General features: G+C 42.8%; 1 protein-coding gene across 2 annotated transcripts in view; it reads left to right on the forward strand.

The window, feature by feature from the left end:
- Window positions 1–23,998, forward strand: part of LOC138521585 (keratin, type I cytoskeletal 20-like) — a 153,277-nt gene extending 129,279 nt beyond the window's left edge. For both annotated transcript variants that reach the window (XM_069634530.1, XM_069634531.1), the window contains exons 5-8: window positions 7,584–7,709; window positions 12,416–12,636; window positions 19,277–19,308; window positions 21,437–23,998. In XM_069634530.1, the coding sequence (XP_069490631.1) occupies window positions 7,584–7,709; window positions 12,416–12,636; window positions 19,277–19,308; window positions 21,437–21,534 (477 nt within the window). In that variant the 3' untranslated portion in view covers window positions 21,535–23,998. The remainder of the gene's footprint in view (window positions 1–7,583; window positions 7,710–12,415; window positions 12,637–19,276; window positions 19,309–21,436) is intronic.
- The last annotated feature ends 890 nt before the right edge of the window (window positions 23,999–24,888 follow it).

The following is a 24,888-nucleotide window of genomic DNA, read 5'->3' on the forward strand; positions in this document are numbered from 1 at the left end:
CCAGCTTCGGGGTTTAGTTGCGTGGTACTGTACTGGGCGCGTTTGCCTACTAAGCCCGTGAGGTCAGGGATGGGGGCTGCCTATATGACAGTTTTAATGTTGTCATGCTCAGGGGCGGGGGATTGGGTTTTGTGTAACAGATGCCGGTCAGCCAGGTGGACTGGTGGAATGATGTGATTTTCGGAATGTTGCTGGGCACAGGTGCCTGTGTTTGCGTGCGTTTCTTGGTGGGGGACTGTGGTCATGTCCATTGGGATGGCTTCTGTATTCGTGCCATCTGTGACCTGCAGCTCCCATTGGCCCCTCTTGTGTTGCTTTTGTTCGTTGGCATGCATGGGTGCTTTGTACATTTCAATGGTTGCATTGTGACTTCATTGCACCTACCGGGAGTTGTACTTTGTGGGCAGGGAGCGGTGTACAGGCACTCAGTGGGGCCGTTTACGGTTGATTCGCGATGCCGTACTTCTCGCCATGGCGGAATTGTACATTCCGCCATGCCTGATGGCGTTAGGTACATGTCCGCTAGGGTCGGAATTGGCGTACCGTTGCACCATGGTGGTGTTTGCGGTTTGGCATGGCGCGCGCGCGCGTGCTTGGTGCAGTTAGCGTTGGCGTTCACTACGGTGTCGCTAATGGCTTCGTACTTTGCGGTGACGGGTCATAGTCGCACCGAGCGCTATTCGATGGCGGTATTGCATTTCCGCCATCGTTTTTCGATTTCCGCCAGGGTCGTAATGAGGGCCATTGTTTCTTAGGCATGGCCATAGGTTACTTGCAAAAACAATGGGCCTCATTACGAGTTTGGAGGTAGCCATGCTGCTTTTACCGGCATGGCTACCTCTAAACTGGGTACGGAGTCCGGGTCCTGAAAACAGGGAATTACTGGGCCATGCCGACTTTGGTGGGCCCGGTAATTCCCATTCTCGGGACCGGGACCCTTTACATCACCATTCCATTTGAGCCCCCATAGGGCTCAATGGGAATGGGGAGGATGCTAACAACGGGCCCGTTAATGACAGGCCTGTTGTTAGCATTCTGGTCTGCTCGCGGGTGCCGCTAAGGACGTCTGGTCTGACCAGACGTCCTTAGCGGCACCCGTGAGCAGACCTCGTAATGAGGCGGCCCATAATGAACGGTGCCGGTCCCTTATCGGCACCGTTCATTACGGGTCCGCATTCATTGTAATGAGGCCTTCATTGTAATGAGGTCTTCCTTTATCTTTTCAATAACACCTCATACATGTGGCGCCCATCTTGGAGTCATCCCAGCTGGCCAGACATATTGTATTGTTACAAACAAGATATGTCAATGCGCAAGCGCTATTTTTCTCAAAAAGAGTCAATTGATTGGGGCATGCTGTCTATGATTACACTTTTGAGCATTATAGGAAGATTCCATCGCCGGATTTTCCATCATGGGAGAATTCAAATGTTTTCCATCACATTTTGACGCACATGTATGTGGGGGGTGGATTAGGGTAATTATAAAGGTACAGGGGATTTGATAGGCTGCGGGGGTCTCCCCCGATACATTCGCAGTAAAATGTCCTATAAGGAAAGATTTTGATTCAATCTCTTACGATGAAAAACTGGAATCACATAGAATGTCTTTTGTTCACTTTGACCCCTTCCTTCCAGTTTAGCTTCTCTGCACGAAAAACTGCGAAAAAATGTCTAAACTGACATGTTATATGTTTTTATGACACTATGAACTTCAAAAAAGTGTCCACGCCTGTCACAATTTAAGCTTGTGGGCAGCATTTACACCAGCTTCCTAAGAATTCCTCCTGCTTTTATCAGGTGATAAAAAGAGACGGGTTCCACAGAAATCCAGGGCATTTATGCCACATGAAAGTGTTGTGAGTTAATGCATCCGGTCTTTGCACGCCCACCGCTACGGGCAGGTGGACACAGTAATCCTGGTGTGCCCACGGCTGGATATAGGCGGGCATCAATACCCTGAGATCCAGCCCCCTTGAGCACCTTGGCCTTCATCCAATAGAGCAGAAAATGTCATTACCACTTTATCCTCACATCCAACATCGAAATTCAGAGACGCTACGATTGGGTGTACATGGTTTAAGGTTAGAAACACACATGTTTAGGGTGAAATATGCACCAAGCCGCATATACATTAGCTGCTTAGTGACACAGCCCTTCTATCACATACATAGTTTTCATGAATGTTGCTCTGTGGTCATTCTTATGTTCCCGGTACAGCTAGCAGTACTTATTTGAGTAAACATTGTCTTCAGAGCTGCATCAGGTCATTTAAAACATTTACATTGAATCAGTGACATTGGATTGGTCCACCGAGCAGAAATTCTCAGCATCCGGCCCAAAAGCTGCTCCTTCAAGTAAATCTTGGATAGTGATGTGATTTTCAGGATCTTAGACCTTGGGATCCGCTGTTCTAGGCTGTATCAGACATGTGTCCACAGTGTGAAATTCTACTTTTCCAGGAGTGCCTTGTTAATGATTTGCTTTGGATTCCATTGTGAACACGGCTCTTGCGTTTGTCTTGCATCTTTAGGTTTGACTGTGAACTTCCTTCATAGTCAATATTTTGTCCCACTCTGTGCAGCTCCCTATGCGCATGGCATGCCATCATCACACAACATCACACCACAGGGAGCTTTTTTATAACATCTATATGATCCCTTTCTTCCAGATGCTGGAAAGAGAAGGGATCATATTTGCAAATTATGCAGACAACACCCAGTGCGTTATCCCCATATCAGGATCCTATGCGGAGGATGAAAGCCACATCAATGAAATCTACAAAAAAAAAAGAATTACTGGATGGTGGTCAATGGCTTAGCCATCAATAGCTCTAAAACCAAGCTTTTACTAATTGGGTCAGAGAATAAACTCGAGAAGTTGGGACCCAGTGATAAGACATTCTCTATAGATAACTGTAAAATAGATGTCATGAGTAAAGTTAAAACACTAGGTATCTATTTAGACAAGAATCTGAACATGAAAGGTCAGGTTAACAGCCTTATCTCCTTGGCATCCTACTTCATCAAGTTTTTTCGCTGTCTCAGACCTTGTGTGTCTGAAGAAACTCTGAAACTCATTGGATCTAAGATCGATTATTGTTGCAGTCTCCTGGTGTGTCTGCTGCTATCAGATTTTCATCGACTCCAGGTCCTACAAAATGGAGCGGTTAGAGTTGTGAAACGTCTTGCAAGAAGAGATCATGTGTCGGATGCACGCAGAAGTCTGCATTGGCTGCTTGTTCAGGCCAGGGTCTCTTTTAGGCTACTCCTAATTACACATAAATGCGTCCATGGAACTATGCCTGCCTATCTCAAACAAATGATCATCCCTAAGAAAAACACCAGAACACTTAGATCGGATGAAACAATCACACTCATTGTTCCGCGTTTCAAAGCCAAGAAAGCCAGGGATGCTGCTTTTAAGTCTGCAGCTCCCCAGAAATGGAATTCCCTCTCGTCTACATTGAGGGTCGTTGCATCCACTGAGGTTTTTAAGAAAGGGCTGAAAACTGCTCTTTTACTCTCACTCGGCCGGGCCCTTCTGTCAGTTCTGTTTTGTGTCAGTCAGTTTGGGTTTTGTGTCAAGCGCCCTTAAGCCTTAGGGTACCTGGTGTGCTATATACATTTCAAACATAAACATAAACAACAGCATAACACACATTCGAAGAACGACCCTAATAGTCACCCTCATGATATGAATGACTGACTTGCTCAATACAGAGGTATCCTTCAGTTATATCAATTGTGGGTGAGGCAACATATTTCTAAATATGCATCCCTTGTTTTGTTTTGTTTTCTTTTCTTTATGCAAAATGAAAGTGATGTGTTACAGTGCCTTTATTTGAGGCTGACACCATGGCCCGCTGCGAAGCCAGAGGATTAGACTATTCAATCTGGGTAAAGAAATGACATGTAATTGTAAAGAAGACAGAAGAAGCTCTAGGGTAGATGATGAAGACAGACAGCAAACCTGTTTACATAGAAAAAAAAAGAAACAGATGAAAACATGTTTTGATTGCTCAGAACATTCAGAGCTGGCTGCTATTGGAAAATACGCAGGCTGCTGAAGCAGGTATATCCCAGCAATACCACTCACATTACACTCCCTATAATCCTGGTAGGCTATCATTTCCTCCTCAGTGCCACTTTGCTGTGCTGCCTGTCTTTCCTTTCAATGCTGGCATGACTCCTGATTCCCTCTGTGCCCTTACCCACTTACGTCTCTGTGGCTGTGCCGTTGCCGCCAGCCTGTTTTCACACCGAGCCCAGCTTCATTCCGGCAACCCCCCAGCAGCTCCACCTTACAGGTGGACCAGTTTCCAACTCCCATGAAACGCCCAAGTGCGTTTTTTAATCTTTTCTGAGAACGAACATGGCCAAATAACCTGTTTAATGGAACGGTGCCCACTCTTGAGGGTCTACAACCACGTTTTAGCTCACTGTACCTTTCACAGAGAAGTATCAATTTGCTTATTAGTTTGGTCCTACGCATTTGAGCAGTCCAACACCGAAATGTTAGGTAATAGAGAGGCACAGCCTCACTGAGGAGGCCCCACAAGGCTGAAAGACGTGTGTTTGTTTATTTATTTATACAGTGCAGTATAGGTCTGTAGGCATAAGGGCGCTAACACAAATAACAAGACAATTACATCGCCAAAATCCATGACAAAAATACGTAGACATACATTGAATTAATTGCAAATCAACCGACAGTAACAACAGTGTCTGCCCCAAAAATCGGATAAGAAAATGCAATCGTCCATAGGCAGCATAAGTAACTGGAAAACCAAAACATATGGGGGCAACACTAAAAAGGTGAATGCTTCTCAGTATGGGTATCATATAGAGGCCTTTACAATCAGCTTCAGATCGGATGACACATTAATGATGTGTCTGGAGTTGCTTTTGCTACTCTTGTTCAGATGAGAATTGCCTACCAGTTTGATGCTGGTCTGCCCAGGTGGGTGGGACCAGACTGATATGCCAATGGTTATTTCTCCTCTGTGAAAGGTACACTGAGCTAAAACGTGGTTGTAGACCCTCCTCAGTGGGCACCTTCCCATAGAACAGGTTGTTTGGCTGTGTCCGTTCTTAATAGAGAGCTCTGAGACCTTTTTGTGCATTTCTAGGAACTTTGGGTTTCACCTTAAGTTACCCTGGGTTATCCAGACGTGGACCCCTTGCTCACTGTGCTTAGAAAGGCACAGCTCCACCTCACTGATGAGGCCTGACTAGGTTGAAACACGTGTCTGGGTTGCTGTTGGTACTCTTGTTCAGTGGAGAATTGCCTAGCATTTCGGTGCTGGACTGCACTTATAGGTGGGACAAAGACTGATATGCAAATCATTATTTTTCCTCTTTGTAAGGTACAGTGAGCTAAAACATGATTGTAGACCCTCCCGAGTGGGAACCTACCCATAGAACAGGTTATTTGGCTGTTTTTGTTCTCGGTAGAGGGGCTCCCAGACCTTTGTTGAAATTGATGTTTTAATACATGAAGGCATTGTTGCCCTATTGATGGGGTTCTGGGTTATAATACCTTTGACATACATGGCTTCTATTGAAGGCTACTGTACAACACACCTAAATCCAAAAGGCATAGCTGCTCACTGTAACGTCAATTTAGTGAAATAAGAAAGTCATATTTCACTGTGCTGGAAGAACACACCAACCCACCTACATTATTCCATTGCCGATCAGGTCCCTCATCAGGCCGTCCCTGCTGACAGCACACCAAGCCGTGTCGAAACAGGAAATGGTGGCTCTCTTACAGGCAAGAACCTACCTTTACTCTCAGAGGATTACAATGGTTGACATAGACTCATAGACCCATATAAAGCTTCAAGTTGGACATGGATGGCTATCAACCAAGGGACAATCTTCCGCCTCGAGGTTCAGAGTCACATCACTCTCATTGTCTACAGGTGTGTCTCTGAACCCCATGGTGGAATATTTCCCCATATTTAATACTCACGGAAAAAACACTTATAAATATATATAGCTCCACATCCTTGGGCTATATGGGCTCATAATGTCATTGTTCCTTGTTAACCTCGCCTGGGCCGTTACAGGTCAGTATAGCCCATTGGAGAGGTCTTTAAAGCTTCATGAGCACATGCATTCCGTTAAAGACCGCCTTTGAGCAATCACCGCGCTTGGAATATAGCCTGTAGTATCTGGTATGGAGATCATTTAAAATATTCTGACTTGAACAGCAGCCTGACAAATAATGCAAAATAGAATTGTCTTCAGCTTTGTAAAGATAGAGCGGAGCACATGCAATTGAATGGTGCCACACAGAAACAAGAATGGGAGGCTACATGTGTGACCTCTATTGCTACTAGTTCCATGTTAATTACAGTGACATCACACATGACATGTTTATGGTAATTTCTGTCTCCACAGTAAAAACACCATCCCTTTTTAGCTGCCAAATCCATGTGCTAATAGCCTTATAGACCTCATGGCAGATCATTATCGCTTGGGAAAGTGGCCTTTTCCCAAATGTATCCAGTGAAAATTGCCCTTTGTTCATTCCAGAAGGCTTAATTATTCATAGAATTTGCAGAACTTGGATCACTGTACTATCAGGGACGTCATTTAGGGGTCGCCAGCGTTCGCAACTACGACCTCTGAGGTTTACCTTGCGACCACTGTGGTCTCTCTTGCAACCTCTAAAAACCCCCAAATGCAAGCTCCTGGGCTGTGGCGAGCACCATGTGGCTCTTTACTTCTGGAGTGGTTGGCTTTCTTGTGAAGGCACCTTAAAAAAAAAGAAGAACAATAAGAACAGGAGTGCCACAAGTCTAACACTTTCAGCACTGACCCTAAATAAGAAGGAACAGGAATACCAACTAATATGTCTTTCTGGAATGCTATACAATAATTGCTAGACCCATTAAAGGTTTATTTCAGGCACACTCCAGGGGGCGAGTCACTGATTTAGTCTGTTCTTCAATGCCTCAACTCAGCCTTTCATCCTTCAGAAGTCGATAAATGAGTACCAACACATGTTGGGAGAAATTGGGTGTATAGTTTTTCTATATAAAGCGCTTAAGCATAAGTGCTATATAATAAGAAACCATCTTCATTTGGTCATGGACGTCTGCTTGCATTCACAGTAAGTTGGTAATATGGGCCTATACACACTGATCTTAACTATACATATGGCGATCCAGTCTTGTATGAAATGTACATCACATTATAGTGATATCATAACCATATTTTTCGTATTGTACAATGCTATGTGATGCCACTTCCTGTTTTGTCAACGGGTGAAAGGTTGTGTTCCATCGCTTCCCGCGGTATCACTTTGGGGTCGGGTCAAATTACATCACTTCCTGTGATGTCATCGGGGGGTCAAGAGTTGTGTGATGTCACTTCCGCTACTCCTGCCATTTTGGTGAAATTACGTCTCTGTGTACTACCTACCCTCACGCTCATTTTCTCTGTCGATGGACAATGCATATGTGGGTTTGACCTTCTGAAAGCAGAGAGAAAGATGGCCAGTTGACTTGATGTACAAATGCCCTTGGTGTATTTTACCACAATACTTACCTTGTTATCTTTGTCTGCACAACAGGCTATGTCATTTCAGCAGGAGGTGTCCACAAACACGGAATATCTTGAGAACGACAATAAAGAAGCACTCGAGCTGAAACGCGCCTACCAGGACCTACAGATAGAACTGCAGGCAGAGATCAGCAGGGTGAGTGAGTGCTACCCCTGACACTTGCTCTTTCATCACCGCTAATTGTCAGGATGGAGAATTTCCATGGAAAGAAAGTTATTCAAAGACTCCACCAGAGACTTTGCCTCACCATCCAGAGGCACCAACATCTTGGGCAACATCCTAATTCACTAATATGGTTGTCCACAATAGATTTTGGAATCAAAAAACCATTGGCCAATTTGTGATGTTGATTCACCAATAGAAATATAGCACTTGGGTCGATAACCATTTCGAACTGGTCAGCCAGAATTAAGAATGATCAGCTAGACTTCTGGCTGGGTTTTCAGAAGAGTTTTATGGAAACAGTAGAACCTGCACCACATGGCTCTATTGTGTGATATGTGAACACGGCACAAGTTAGTGGTACAGAGCCGAAGGTGCGATCCTCTGACACGCGTAAAGTTCACGTAGCACGTAATAGAGATTGATGGTAAGGGTTCTAAGGTGATTAAAGCATGTTCAGAGAAAAAAGGGGAGCTCCCCTGGGGCTTGATGTGACAGAACTTACCCTGTCTCCTTGCGCATTGCCTATTGGGTACACATCACAAACCTGGAAAACAGCCTTTTCCAGGCAGCTAGAGGCTCCATTCCAAGAGCTTGCTGATGGATTAGAGAGCCGGAAACCTTCATAGAAGAAAAGAGAAGAATTAAATGCAGCCTTTTATCTGTTTTTAGAGTCTGCATTCTACACTTCTCCGGATGTCTTAATAGAAGAAAAGAGGTTCTGCTGTGTACTTGACATTTTGGATTAATCACACCATCAGTATTTTGAATTCTCCCACCAATAACTCACCTGTGTTTAGCCTCTTTTAGTTCCTTGCTTGTAATGTTTACACTTGGAAATTAAGTGAAACTGGCACAGGTTCAGCATGATTTTCAATGTTTCATAGTCTCCCAAATGTCCCCGCACTGCTGAGCATTGATCGAAGTGAGCTGATCAGTCCAGTCCGGTGTCACACTACTTTGTTTTGTATCTGTTTACCATTCCTCTACTTTTTACGACCACATTCACCATTCTATACAGAGGGTTTGTCTATTCATGTTCCTGTGCAAGTGGAACGTTGTAATAAAACGCTCTGTGAATCATGCCCTTAGACTATTGCAATGTGCGGGCCGCAACACCTTGTCAAATGTTGCACTATGGCCCCGCCTGCCCTCTTCCCCTGCCGAGACCACAGTTCCGGTACTTTGTTTGGTACCCTTCTACCACTACTGCTGAGTCATTGCCTAGCCTCCTCTCTTCCATTGAATGGGCTTGGTTATGCTGAAACGCTTCCAAGTTCAATGTCAACATTGGCGAGGCTGTGATGGCGCACACACCTATCCCTAGCACCTACCCATCTCCTCCCATTGACTGCACGTGACCCACCCGGAACATCCATGCTGAATGCAAACATTTGGGATCCAAGCAATTAATGAGGTCCTTCCCTCCTTGGCCAAAATTACAGACCAAATCAAACAATAATGTGTTACTAAGCCACCACTGTGCCCAGCATGGGGTTGACAGTATTGCTCTTGAAATAACGCGTGTAATTATCAAGCAACCTCAACAGTGGTGCGTATTTGCTTCATGCAGTTTTTTTCAAACGACCGTACTCAGTAAATACACCGGAATACGGGCTTCAATACTGCCTACAGATCAGAGGAGTTACTGTATCATTTTACTGTATCCTGTATCATGGAGGTAAAATTACTATTTGCCTCTTGGTTCAAAACACATTGGGCCTCATTAGGAGTGAGGCGGAATGGGTTAACGGTCTCCGCTAAAGGAGGCAGACCCGTTAAACCCATTGTGCCTCATTACAAGCTCCCCTCGTGGGACCCGATAAATAATGCCTGGTCAAACCGGGCGTCCTTACCGGGTCCCGCGAGGGCAAGAGGGAGCAAACAACGGGCTGCTCGTAAAGCGGCCTGTTATTTGCTGCCTCTCCCATTCCCATTCAGCCCTACCCGGACCCGATTTTGGCGGCAGCCATGCCTCCAATAGCAGCATGGCTACCGCCAAAGTCGTAATGAGGCCCATTGTGTCCTGTGTGTTCTGGGGTGCACTAGTGAATCCCATTCACTTGCATGATACATACATGTGTGGGGCGTTCCAAAGAGGATGTGAATAGGAGCCTCTCTAATGCTCCCAAACCCACTCTGTTTGTAAATGTATATTCGCAATGCACAGAAGGTTTATCACTGTGCCTTCTGTGCACTTTTTCTAGAGGGGCTAGCTATTGTATTAACCACTGCTGTGCCACATGTATGGCCATCTCTCTCACATGGTTGGATTTCAATTTTTGTGCACACATGTATTAACAAATATGATGATTTGAAAGCCCTATAAACCAGAGACTTGTAATGGGTTCAGACAGATTATCACATGCAGGGATGGCGATTGCTGCATGAAGTACTCCAGAGTGAACCACTGCAAAACAGGAGGATTTAGATATGTTCCCCTACACAGTACACCACAAACTCACACATGCCTATGGCTGCAATTAGGCCAGTCTATTAATGTTGCAATTAAGGTCTCATGAGCAATCCAACAATGGTGCAATAATCAATGGGCATGGTATGTTGTATTTGGAAAGGGTATTAGCCTACATGTTCAAAAACATTTGAGCTTTTACTTTTGACCACATTTTTTTTATCATTTTCTTGGTCAAAATTCAGTCAAATTTAATTATATATATATATATATATATATATATATATATATATATATGTTAGGGTAAGGGACTAGGGAGGCAGTTGCGGGGGCCACCACATTTTTGATCAAAAAACGACCCAAACAAATGTGGTCAAATGTCAAAAGGTCAAACATTTTCGACCGTAAACCTAAACCTTTGTAAAGTGCTAAACCACCATGGCGAACGATGTCTAGCATTGAGTGCTATTCGGTGTTTCTCGTGGACCATAGCATGCAACATAGCATGCATTGCATTCATAATAACACAGTCATTGATTATTATGCATGCTTATGTAACTCTTGTAAAGCTCCTTGATATCCTGCACACTCTATTAAAATGCATTAAAACCTGGTCAGAAAAGTCTAATTTCACAGTCTGTTTTGTCTAAAACCAAGATATGTTTCTCATTTTACCCATGTCATATTTTACTTCTATTTTTCCTTAAGGGTCAGTTCTTTCTCTGATGAATATACTCCTTCCATATACCCAGTGAAGGTCATGTTTTTTGTTTTTTTTTCTAGTTTAGCTTACAATGGATATAGCAGTAGGCTAAAAAAGTGAAAAGAACCAAAACACTATCAAGGGAGAAAAACTCAATTGATTCGATGCACTGATGATGATAAAATAACTGTCACCCATTAGTAGCAACAATTTCGTGAGTTATATAGTCCTTCATAACATATCTTTCCAGCTTCTAAGTGCTGCAATAATGACTGTGAATATTATTTCGCACTCGTTTTACTCATTGTATTGACCTTAAAAGGATGAAGGCCCAAGTTGACCCAATCATGGTATTCAGTTACCAAGGCGACAGTGTTGCGCTTGAGCTTTCCGCTCAGGTTGCATGAGGCTGAGGCCTGCTGGACCATCTTACAAATTCCTAAAGTGTCATTACGTCTCTGTTTCTCCCAACTCAGTATGAATGAAATAGCGCTGCGTGCTATAGAATATAACCCTTCTCTGCGGTTTGATGCACGGATCTTGGAGTGCCCTACAACTAATCATTCAAGGCTAGCTTGAATCGTTCATGCTTTTCACTCTCCCCAGAACCCGATCCACATGCATCTACCAGTGACCCCCAACTTGCACACTCATGTCATAGAAGGTTGCTTATCCATATGCAGTCTTCCTTTCCCAGTTAAAAAGGTTTGACCTGAGAGCGAGAGCACAGGGTGCCTTCACTGTAGCCCAAATGTGGCCTTTTGGAATGGCATTTCAAGAAAAGTTAGAAATACAATAATTTGGACAAGAACCCTGCTTTAGAAGAGTGCAAACAAAGTGATCAAATATTGCCCAAAAAATATCCCTGACTTGGGAAAACCACGAGGGGTTATTTTTTAAAGATTGTGTTACGATGATGGAAGATTAAAGGAATTGGGATATATAGCGGGTCTGGTTGAAAGAAACTTGGATGAAGCCAGTATTAAGCATGGCATTTATTCTGATCTTTCGATTATCAGTCCTTTCCAACACAATGGCACATACAGGGCCAAAAACACTAAAACTAAACTCCTCCCAAAGTCAGAAAATGGGACTGTCAGGATTTTCAAGACCAAATATTACATGTATCTGTATTTTCCAATGATTTCCGATAGGTATAAGGTATCCTTAAGTCTTCAATTAGGTCATATGGAGTCAAAGCAATTTAAAATAAAAGATTCTTTTTGGTGAACAAAAAAGTCTTCACACTGAAATAAGGTTATTTTAAGATTAAAATCACAACACAGAAACATATTGGCCCTGACTTTTAGGTGCACAGTCCTACTGTCACTAAATGTCCATGTAGTCCTTATCTTTTGTTGATGGCCAAAAACGTATTAGTTTACAATACCATACCAATGTCAGATACATTTGACAACCAACATATGTCGAGTTGAACGTGAGCCCAAATTGTAAAAGCCAATCAAATTCACTTCTCGCCCTGCACCTACGGTGTGGAAAAACTCTTGGGACAAAGTATGCTACAGGAACATTGCTAACAAGAAGTGTTTCCTGTTCCCCCAGAAATCTGGCCTGGAGAGGACTCTGGAGGAGACTGAGTGTAATTTTGCAGTGGATCTCCAGAGGAAGCAACAATCTATCTTCCAACTAGAGGAGGAGCTTTCGAATCTGCGCGATCAGCTGGCCCAACAGCAGAATGAGCACCAGACCCTGTTGGATATCAAGAACCGCCTGGAGAATGAGATTACCACATACCGCCATCTCCTGGAGGGGGATGACATGAGGTAGGACATTGCAACAAATCACACACAGGATGAACATAGGTTACTTTTCAACGAAGCTGAGGGCCTTGGGTTAGACAGCATTTTCGGTTCATGTACCTGATGTCCCATGAATTTTATAGGTACTAATCCTTCTAGTCTGTGACTTTCGTTTTTTCCTCGCATATGGATGAATCAAAGGCGATTGGGCAGAACAATTGTGAAACCCAACGCGCTGTTAGAAATATAAAGAATGGTAATGGCTGAAAATGTCGCCCTCAGAAATCGGACTTCCAAAATACTGACTTTTTTTTTTTACCCCCCCTTACACCACATACATATGTAGGGGGGTATGGGATATATTATTAGTATGGGGGACTGCAGGGGGTCTCCCCCTGCATATGTATGTTGTGTAAATCGGGATTAAAAAAGAAATTCACAATTTTCGGCCGTCGGAATTCTGGGGGTCGTAGTGATCACAATAATCCTAAAGAATAGCTTGTTATTGCTATTATTATAATTATTACTTTTTCAACTTGAAGTGGCAAAATGGGATTCAACGAGTCAGTGGGGGTCATTATAACTCTGGCAGTAGTCGTGCCTGTAAATACCGGCATGGCTGCCGCCGGAGTCATGAATTTTTCCGGTGCCCAGGAATGGGCAATCACCGGGGCATTACAGCCCCGGCAGACCCGATAATTGCCCATTACCGGACTCCAGAATTTATTACTCCCCTTTACCATTTGAGTCCCCATTGGAGTCAATGGGAAGGGGAGGACAGATGCACCATTCATGAATGGTGCCGGTGCATCCGTCAAGGTCTGCGAGCGGGTGCCGTTCCGCCCGCCAGGTCAGACCTGGTGGGCTGAAAGGCACCCGCTCACAGAACTCGTAGTTGGCCGGTCTGGAAACAACGGTCTCGGCAATCTTACCGGTACAGTTGTTTCCGGCCGAAAAACTTGTAATGAGGCACAGTGACAAAAATTGAACATTGGTTTGTGGACTCTCGAACCATCTTCGAGAGAGCCACTGTGTTTCGAAATAGGATCTTCCTGCTGGATGTAGGCATTGCTCAGAAGGTTCACGTCAAAGTATTTTAAGGAGCTTATTGATGACATCACAGAAGCCCATCCAATCAGATTACATGCATTGTGAATTGCAGGCTCATTCCACTGCCAATGCTTCTGCTATTGTGGAACCCATATCAAAGGTTTCATTTAAAGGGAGCCAGCCAAGGCTGTCTCACGTATGGTAACAGGGCGTATTGCCCCTCCTCCCCAAACCTCCAACTCATTATAGAACTAATACATATATTTCAAAAAAAGGTAGCAGGCGCCCCTCTCCAGAAAGAACATGGTATGATAACCTGTTCTGAGATGAGAGTTTGCAACACACGCTTTTTGCTCACTGTACCTTTCACAGATGGGAAATAGCCATTTACATATCAGTCTCAGTCATATCAGGACTGCCCATGTGGGCAGGACAAAGACTGATATGCAAATGGATATTTCCCATCTGTGAAAGGTACAGTGAGCAAAAAGCAGATGGCTGCGAACACTCAAAGTGGTTAATAACCACTGAACAGGTTATCATGCTGGGTTCTTTTTCCGAGAGAGGGGAGCCTGCTACCTTTTTTGTATTTTTAGAACTAATACATATGACGCCCATAGTCAACCCTGAAAACAATTAATGTCGATGTCTCTCCAGTGCTATGAGTTAATGAGGAGTGTTGTACAAGGACCTCCGATACGCAGAGCATACTTTCACAGTCTATGTCTATAAGAGGTCTCTCCTAAAGAGGCTTGGCTATTGGGGAGCCCTCTGAAACAGCTGTGGAATCCAAAGTCCATTGCAACAACCTCAGGTAAGGGTAGAGAGGAGCTTTATTATGTTCTAGGTTTAAGGGGGACCCTCTACACTTCGTTCTGTGATTATGGGGAACACTCCACTCTACCTCAAACTCAGTTGTTGATAGGGGTTCTCCAACATGGCCCCAATTAATGGGGAGCCCAAACCATCTCTATTATGGACTCAGTTTAGTGGAATCCCAAATGCTGTTAGCATAAGGAGACCCTTATGATGCTGTCCCAGGTAATTAACACATATCTTTCTTTCTTTCTTTCTTTCTTTCTTTCTTTCTTTCTTTCTTTCTTTCTTTCTTTCTTTCTTTCTTTTTTTCTTTCTTTCTTTCTTTCTTTCTTTCTTTCTTTCTTTCTTTCTTTCTTTCTTTCTTTCTTTCTTTCTTTCTCTCTCTCTCTCTCTCTTTCTTTCTTTCTTTCTTTCTTTCTTTCTTTCTTTCTTTCTTTCTTTCTTTCTTTCTTTCTTTCTTTCTTTCTTTCTGTATTTACTTTACTTATACACGCTTGTATAGTGCACAACACAGCAAATGAAAGGGCATCATGTCACTTGCTGTGCAAATCATCTGAGCAGAGATCCCACAAGCTTCTTTAGCTAGCTGTGACACAGGTAGGTCTCGATTGCCCAGTGAAACTTCGAATATTCCTCCTGAAGTCTGGGAGATAATGGCTGGTCCTTGACAGCCACAGAGCAAGTACATGAAAGGCATGACGAACCCAACATGTCGTTTTCATTTGTGGGATATCCAATCGCCTATCTTGAGCACAGCTTAGTTGACAGCCGGCAACAACTTGGTGATATTGTCTGTTTAAAAGATTAGGGTGTATGTCTTGCAGAACTTTGCAAACGAGTTGCCCAACTCCAGGCCTCAATGGATGAAAACACATCAGGTTTTCAGAATACCCCTCATTAATACTCATGAGATAAATCTGCATACAATGATTCTAAATGTGTGCACATTTTTTCTCATGGACAATTAATGAGGGATATCTTGAAGACCCGTCAGGATTCTGGCCCTCAAGGCCTGGAGTTGGACAACCCTGCTTTACTCTCTGCACTCCACAGTGAGTTAGTGCCTCGAACAAATATCAGGTGTTACACAGTCACATTGATTTAAGGGAAGACAACATATTTTGCACTCTATTAATATGTCACTGATCAGACTCAGAGAGAGACATATATGCTAAATTACTATTAAAACAACAATAATGAAACTTAGAGAGACCCATTCATGCTCAATTCCTATTGGGCCAATGCTGATGACACAGAGAGAGAACAATGTATGCTAATTTACTATAAAGACAGCGTTGATCAGATTTCGTTAGACCCATCAATGAAATGTAATGCAAGTGGTCTTGTATATTGTTATATTGCCCTTCTGCCAGTTTTGGTGTCCTCATTGCACCTGGCTTTATAAGAAGCAAGGGAGGTAGAGTTTATTAGTGGGGCAGTGGGAAAGACAAATGCAGAACCTATTGTGTTGATGGGTCCAGACTGGAAGCGCCGGCTTCCTCAGTGCCAATCTGCTTTTTATGGTTTTGGTGGAAAAAATTTGAGAGTATGTTATCCATAGAGAAGAGTCCACAATCTGTTAGACTACAGCTCGTTGGGTCTGGTTGGCCGCTGATATGGGCGAGTGTGACAGGACTAAAGAGGAGAGCTTAGTCATGTCTCTGTTAGTGTTGATGTGTTAATGGCTAGGCCTGAGGTGGGCATCTGTGGGGGGTGTTGTGTGTGTGTAGTGCACGTTGGTAGGAGATCTTAGAGGGCAGTCAGTTACTTGGAGGAAGGCGAAAGCAGGCCTTACAAGGCAAAGCAACATGCAACAATGCACTCCTACAACAGGCCATTTGCAGACAGGTCCCTTTTCTCTAGCTCTCAATGGCATCCCTCTCTCAGTCTCTCTCTGAAATAGATACATTGTGCCCGATGAGGAACAAAGCAACCATCTGCAATTTCGCAGTGGATGAAAAGGGGTGGTATGGAAATTCCAACATTACCATAACCTGCTAAGGCCTATGGGTGGCAAGACCGTAAGGTTCAGAGGAAATGCAGCTTGAAATGTAAGGAATGCAGTTACCCATTTCACCTTCCTTAATATGTTGTGCAGCAGGCTGAGATATACAACAAACCTCAGTTTACTATGCTCAGGTGCTATGCTCAATGACTAGTTGGGACTTCTTCCCATCGATGGCAGGTCAAGCCGTTTGTGAGGTGTTTGGTAGGCATTGTTTGGGGGCAGTGGACAGAATATTTCATCCACAGGAACACACTGCTCTCTCCTACATGCTCCAAACTCTTCTCACACAGCTCAAAATCAAATCCCCTCCTCCCCTGCCACCCCAGCCACAACTCACAAGGTTTTGGTGCAGCACCAGGCCTTCAGTATCAGAGTGATGCTGCAACCCTGCAGGGGATACCCCACGACAAAATGAGGAGCAGAAATGATAGAATCTGGAGTGTGGATTCCTCAATTATTATTATTATTATTATTATTATTATTAGCACACAGATGGAAATCAGCATGCAAAACCATGTGGGGGTGAAAGCAATATCACTAACCACCCAGGCTCAAATTCTGGAAAAGATATTCGGTCGCTTCTCCCTGATCCCGACTCTGCAATTTTACAAGGCGAAAGACGTCCCAACACTAACCTACGGGGCAAGGCCATGCCCTCAATTCTGGAGTCCTTCTGGCAAAAAATAGAGGGCAAATTCTTGAAATCAGTGATGAATCTTCCCAAATCCAACGCAATGTCAGCAATAAGACTAGAACTGGACCTTGTCTCTCTCAAAGCCACAGTAGACTTTAAAAGCATTTCCTTATTCAGGAAAACTCTCCTCCCGCAATGTCTTCCACTATACCAACTGATAAATGTTGAAATCTCCACAGGCAAGTGCAAAATGCTTAGTAACTGGGTGACAAAGATAAGGAAAGAGCTCGACCAAATCGCCTGATGGAGGCCGACTTAATCTCCCACTCTGGTGAAATCAGAAGGAAATTGGCTGTTTTAGATTGGATCTCAACACTGGAGAAAGCAAATGAGAACAAACTCCTAGCCATTCTTCCAGCCCAGTTAATGAAACAGAACGAAATCCCCCAGTTTTTGAAGAGATTCCCAAGCAGGCCCCTACAGCAACTCTTAGAGCGCATCTCAATCTTTTGCATACCAACAAAATGCTCCAAATCAGAGGCCAATCTGCATCATAAACTTGTAGACTGTGCAACAAAAGTGACCAAACGGAAACAGTTCGACACTTGCTAACCACCTGCTCATCGATGGTCGAAATACAGCTAAGATACCTGTGACCGATTCTCGAACCGTATGCCGATGCTGAAGAAGAGGAGTGGTAGCCGCGCCTTATCAGCGGGTCAAAAACATCCTGGACAATTGCTACGGCCAAGATCCTGCAAGCTGCTCTAGAGGAATGCAGCACGCCCAAGCGAAAGCCCCGCCCACTCTCCCACGCTCGCAATCGACTAATATATGTAAGTCTCACATACAGAAACACAGATTGGCCTCTGTAACTCTGCAAAAACTTGGAATCTTCTCCTGAACACACCTGCAACCCAGGACCCCTGTAAAAATCTATTTAAGTGCATTATAAATACGTAACTAAGACGAAAAAAAAAAGAACACAATTACGCACAATGAAAAACAAACAATTCCTGTAACAGCGCCTCGATGCCTGCGGGCTGTGTGAGCGCTTTATAAATGTTAAATAAATTAAAAAATGGGTAAAGGTGTTGATTATTTGGATGAATTGGTGGCACTTAGCAAGATAGGATTTGAACTAGCTAAGGATGGTTGTAGAATGTCAGTGAGTGTCGGTGAACTGTGTTGAATGCAGGTGGATGGTCAGTGAGAACCTGGAGGCGAGGATTGCCATTGTCAAGGATTTTAACGATGTTGATCACCTTGATAGTCGTTTCTATGCTACACCTGAGTCTGATGCCATATTGGTAGGACTAAAGGAGGTTTTGGTATTGATGTGTTGGAGCAGTTGTGTGGCTACTGCTTTCTCAAGGATCTTACCTAGAAAGGTAAGATGGCACTGTAGTTGCTGAGGTCATCAGGGTTCAATGCAGATTTCTTGAGAAGTGAGATGATCTTTTTGGTCTTGAGGTGTCGAGAGGAAGGTGTCTTGAGTGAGGCAGCTGTGGATGATTGGCAGTTAAGGGAGGAGTTCTGCAGTCAGAAGTGTCTTGAGTACAAAACCAGGAAGACTGCCATCCATGTACAAAGTGACTTTGAGGGATGCTACTGTGACAGTCAATTATTTCCTTGTGAGTGTCCTGAAAATCTGAGAGGTAGTGGTATCTTTGCAAGGAGGATTGTGTGGTATTCTGTAAATTGTGGCGATGGTATCTTTGTTCTGGTGGATCATGCTGATCTTGTTAATGAAGAAATAGTTGTTGGTGGTGGATATTTAGATGGAGTGCATTACGTGTGGGTCAGGTAAATGATTGATGCAATGCTTGATTGCTATAAAGACGGCTCTACTTTTGTGGTTGGCCTTGGCTATGTTGTTCTGGTAGTATTTAGCCTCTGCAGTTGTGGCCATTCACCTCCTTGCAGTGCAGAGTTCCATGAGCGATGTCAGATGAGCTAATTAGTTATTGCCTAGCCTGTGCTCAGTTACTATTGCTGACCAACCTTGGAGAGAACCATATGCTCAGTTACTATTAAGCCAACACTAATCAGACTTGGAGAGACCGAGGGGTAATTTTATGTTCCACTGGAATCTATTGTACAACTCTTTGACCCACTGGTCTTATGCTGTTTTTCTTTTTCTTTTATTACAGCGGATCAGCGATTTCTCAGACAAATCACAGAGGTAAATATTTTATTAATTTGCTTTGTTGATCTCTTGTGACAGCCATGCATTGTGTTTGATAAAAGGAGAGTTATTTTTCTGCCTCCGGAACTATAGAAACATGGTCTATTTGAAACGTATTTTAGTAAGTAAAATGGAAAGAAGTTATCATGTACACTCTCAACATGGATTTCAATGTGTATTGTCATGTATTCCCAATGTATTCTATACTCAACGCAGATACTGAAATCCTCAGACGTTCATAAAAGACATGGAAGCCCCTTTGGATATTTGGTTGTACAGTAGTTGTCAAACCAATTAAAATTATTTGTCAGGATAAATGTTTAAAAAGAATTTACACGATAATAATTCATATTATTTGCAAGCAGTTAATGCTTAATTAACACATCTTTAAGTCATCTTTGGGTTATACAAAATTAATAATTTATTCACAAATTCCATGTTTTGGATATATCCCGAGTTATCTAATTTTCATTGATTTGACTTGTCTATTTGCCTGGTATAACTCAGGGTCGAGGGGATTCCTTCACTTGTTCTATGGTATAAAATGTTGAACAAGTATTCTGTCACCACTTGGACAACAAATGATGTACTATTTATTTTTATTCTCCTATGCTGCTATTTCATAACAATCTCCTCTCATTCTCACTGGCTAAATGTAGGATGTCCAACTCTTGTCCTAAAGAGCCAACGGTTCTGGGCTAGATTGATGTATGATCAATGGAAATAGTGATGTATTGCATTATTTAGGATACTATTAATAATGCATAAAACATTGGGAGAAACAGTTTATGTCTAGTCATTTTTATTATTTTTTAAATAAGACTGGCACGTTTATGAAGAATGCATGTATGTTTGTATATTGATATTTTTATTAGAAGTTGTAAAGGTGATTTGGATGTTATGTGATTATTTGGATGTTGCGGAAAAGGTTTGATAAAGTAGAAACACAGATAAATATGTTTAAAAAAATGCAAACAAAAGATTCAAATCCATGCCATGTTTACAGGATGCTTGCACACCATTATTTTGAATACCGTGCATGTAAATGGGAGCTATTTTAAGCTGAGCATTTTTCCTGTAATCTGCTGTGGCTGGAGCTCTCAAACCCCAGACTTTCTGATCTCTGTGCTATAAGAACTCGAAGATAAGGATAACGTCAATGCTATGTACAATCGTAGCTTATTAATGCTGTTGCCATTGTCTCCCAGTCACTAACTTTAGATCTTCTTACTGACACATGATTAAATATGTGCCTGCAGGGACATATTCTATACATAAATGCAGTTTATAGATTGTTCAGACTCTCTATAGTCTTTTCAAAATATGACTGAGACTCTTGAAAAGGAAACGAGTCAGTAGAATCATGACTGTTACTGTTTTGTTCCCATGATGACGCCAGTAGGCTTAGGCGCATTACAAATCCAAATAGACAACATCATGTTATTCAGCTCATCAATCTTTGCGCTCCACTTGTTTTTTTTTTTTTTTTTAAATTGAGGTTGCAGCTCCTTCCCTTTCCAGTTTCGAGTTGCCTGGCATATTGGACTTTGTGAGAGTTAGACATCATGTGCCTCATTACGAGTTTCGCGGTATTCCATTAGTAAATCTGCTGAAATACCACCAAACTCAATTACCATTGCCACCATCTGGTCCTTTGGAGTTACAAGTGGTGGTAATTCCCCATTGTTGGACTCCATAGGACACCATAGGGATTTTATGGCAGATTGAACATGGGGGGGGGGGGTAATTACCACGCAGTAATTCCACTGGTTGTAAATCTGCCAAAAATTATAATTTGGTGGTTCAGGAAAAGGGGCGGTAACATAATTGCCGCCACTTTTTCCCTGCACTGCCAAACTTGTAATGGGCCCCCATATCTGGTATTCGATGCATGACTATAGATGCCATCTTTGTGAAGCTAAACTAGCAAATGCAGAAGACTAACTATTGTCTCCAGTGCTCAGAGCCTGGTGGCTCTTGCTGAGAATAGAATGCAGCATGTCCTTATCACCATAATAACTACTGCATATGCCTTGTGTTTGTGCACGCACTGGAGTAGAGCAGGACAGGAAACCACCCGGCTGCCGACCCGTTATCAATGTCATATTCTCCCATGTTCTTCCAGATGCCAACGGAAGCCGAAAGATGAAGACTATTGTGAAAGACTTTGTTGATGGCAGGATGGTCTCCTCCATGGTGTCGGAAATTCACCAAAAGGCGTGAACCGACTCGGGAGAAAATTAGCACAGCCTGAAAATCCCAAAGGAGGAGATGGTCTGAAGACCAACTCATACAGTGATGATGTTGAGGATGGAACACTTGCAATAAATGAGCTACGAGCCTGCTAAACCTGGGCCGTGTGCTCAGAACACTGGGGTGAATTGGACTGCAACCAGGATGAATAATCATGCACAGTCCCGCCTACACATACAAGCCTCAGACTGTCCAAAGCGAGCTAAGATGTGAATTATATGTATGTTCCTGTGTTGTTCTATATCCTCGAACTCTTTGTTTCTTAATATATTATTTGTCTCCAATTCTGTTATAAAATGTATTGTTTTAGTGCTGGGGACAGTGAAAGGCCTTTCTTGCTCAGTCTGGTGACTGATTAACTGTTTGCCAAGGGATGATGTCTATTATAGTACAATGTGCAGTCCATCTCTAACACAATCAAAACCATCATCATCACATTGATTGTCGTTCTGATGCTCAACACATGGCTCTTATGTGAGGCAAGACATTACTGCCTAAAGTACTGAGATCTTGTCTCAAATTCTTAAATCCAAGATGCCATTTATGATACAGACACCCAATATTGGGTTTGACTTCACAATATGACATTGTTAGTGTACGATTGTCATCTCAAAATTGCTCCTTGAGTGTGTTTGGTGTTTTTTTAATCAGGACTCCAGCAACAATTCTAACAAATGGCATTGCGAAGCCCATAGGAATTTAGCATTGATGACCAGTCTGGCCTTATTTATTTCATTTGAAATTGAACAATTGGTTTCTGCTATCAGACGACAATGTGATATTCAGAGTTTCCCCAAATGTGGGTAAGATGCAAATGTCCTTCTTTGTGTAAATGACAGGACAGTATTTGTTTCCATTCAAGAAAACTGAGACCTCGGATGCTGGACGTTCAAGAAAAGGTCAACACATATTGGGACACATGATAATGTACATTAAGAATTGGTCATGGTTCTGGCTGATGGCCAGAGACCGAAACCTTGATCAATGGCTCCCAAAGCAATATCGACATTTTCCTGATGGTTTCGCCAAAATAAAATAATGTTCAGGTTACACTGGATCCCGGGGAGAATTGTGAAAGTATGCTTTACAGGATAGCGATGTGTACTGTGATTAGGAAAGAGAGAAAGGGCCACTGAAACACATGGGCCTCATTACGAGTGTGCCGGTGCGGTAATAACGCGCCGTTATTACTGTATACTGGCACATTACCGCACCGGCAAATTCCAAGTTTGCCAGTGATGTGGTGGACTTTCCTCTTTTACACTTGTGTATAGGCGTGTTATAAATGCCATATCATATCACACTATCGGCAAAAAATTGCCGGTATTACTGGCCCCATAATATCAGGGCCAATAATACAGGATTTACCAGCGTTTATGACACTTGAAATCTGCCGGTAATTCCGGTAGACCCAGTGGTGGACGCAGTATTACAGTTTGCCAGTATTCCGCCAGTAATACGGTAGGATACCAGGCACATTTATAATGAGGCCCATGCTTTTGGACTGACAAAGGTCAAAGGTTATTTTCAGGCAGTCATTGACAAGATTGCCCTAGTCCTGGATTTGCCGCTTCCTAAGACTTCCAAGGTAACAGTGCTACATTAAGCGGGTGTGGCACAAAAAGGGTAGGCTGGCACACCTTGTTGGTTACTCAGACCTTTAGTGGTGGCCAAGAAAAGCATTCGCAGGGTGTGGCCACTGAGGTAGAAGCCTATTAATCAGGAATGGATGTCAGATATGAGGAATCAAGCAAGCTTAGATACACATATTCGTAAAATGATTGCACAGGACCATGTCACTTATGTCACCATGCATGTTTTGATAAATAATAATTTGGAAGATTATTTATTTATTCTTGTTCTTCTCTGTCTTCACACCATCTCTTGCATGTCTATGGGCTGGGTGCAGCACCAGCTTTGAACACATTTTAATGATGATGGCCTATTCTGTTAATGAATATTTGATATCAATTTAAGGAAGATTGAATCGTTGAAGTCCTTAGTTTTATGTGCATAATCTACTGAAACTGTATTTTATTCCGAAAAACACAATAAAATGCATAGTTTAAAGAGGATGAAGACAGGCGGCAAACCTGACAATTGCTTTTGATTTGACTTGAAAGACGGTGCTGGTGTACTGTGCCTAGAATTGATTGACCTGGCATTACATCGACATCCAAACCATCAATTAACTGATATAGGGAGAAAAACCTGCATTATTGTGGTGTGAGGCGGCATCATGTTTTAGTACGTTTTTGAAAGCACAGATGGTCTTCAATGAAGCACATCTTTACAGGTAACAAGACTATTGTATGTGGACCATTCATAATTCCTCAGTATGTCTCGCTCGTTCAACACATTGTTCAAACACATTTGTCATCTTCAGTGACCCTTGTTGTATCTCACTAGTTCTTCAACATGTTGCTCAAACACATCTGCTTGGCAAATAAGTTACTTCCAACGTGGGGCTTAATTTGGCAGCAAGCCCGGCGGGCTGGAGTGGTGTCATCCATAGGATTTCCCTTCATTCTAATGAGAACAGGCAGGTACCACTGTACCTCTAAATTAGAATCAGAAGCAGGGGGTTTGCCCACCAAGCGACAGCATTCGTGGTATATGGGACTTCCAAGCTAGAGGCCCTATACATATGCTGCTGGCCCTCATACAAAGCTGTGGCTGTACTTGCTGAGATCCTGTCAGAGGATACAGTGGTGTGAGCTCTGCACTACACCTTACAGACTTTTTAAATGCAATGGGTTATGGCTTGATTGAATAGTGTGCAATTCTGCTCTTTTGTCCTTTGATGCAGTAAATGTGTGCTTTGCATTGTATATGGTCATTTTATTGAAATGTACTTGATTGCTTTATTTATTTAGGCTTTTGGTTTAGTTTGGAAATAGCAGAAATAGGTTTGAGTACCTTTACATAATATTGTGCTAGACAATATTGCTTTAGCAAATGGGGCATGTGATTTTGACCTTAGGAGTGTTGTGCTTTTTCCTTAAATGAAAGGATAACGGCTGGCCAGAGTTTTTGTATTGGAAATGTGTAATATCATGCCTTGAGCTTCTTGCAGATTTATCTCTAAGGCTTTAAGGCGAATTCTGTACTGGCCCTACATGTCCCTAGTTCAAGGACCAAAGTCACGTTGTCTTTTTATCTTTAGCTTTTAAGCAAAACCCTGTCTATTCATTGCAAATGGAGTGGATTTGATCTCATTGCCTATTCATTAGCGCTATTTGTTATATATATGCATATTGGTTTATGCACTGGCATGCTGAAAACTCCATATTTAAGTGTGTTCGCATGCATGTATATATATAT

Source organism: Ambystoma mexicanum, chromosome 13 (assembly GCF_040938575.1).
Source record: "Ambystoma mexicanum isolate Mex_15411 chromosome 13, UKY_AmexF1_1, whole genome shotgun sequence".
Taxonomy (NCBI): domain Eukaryota; kingdom Metazoa; phylum Chordata; class Amphibia; order Caudata; family Ambystomatidae; genus Ambystoma; species Ambystoma mexicanum.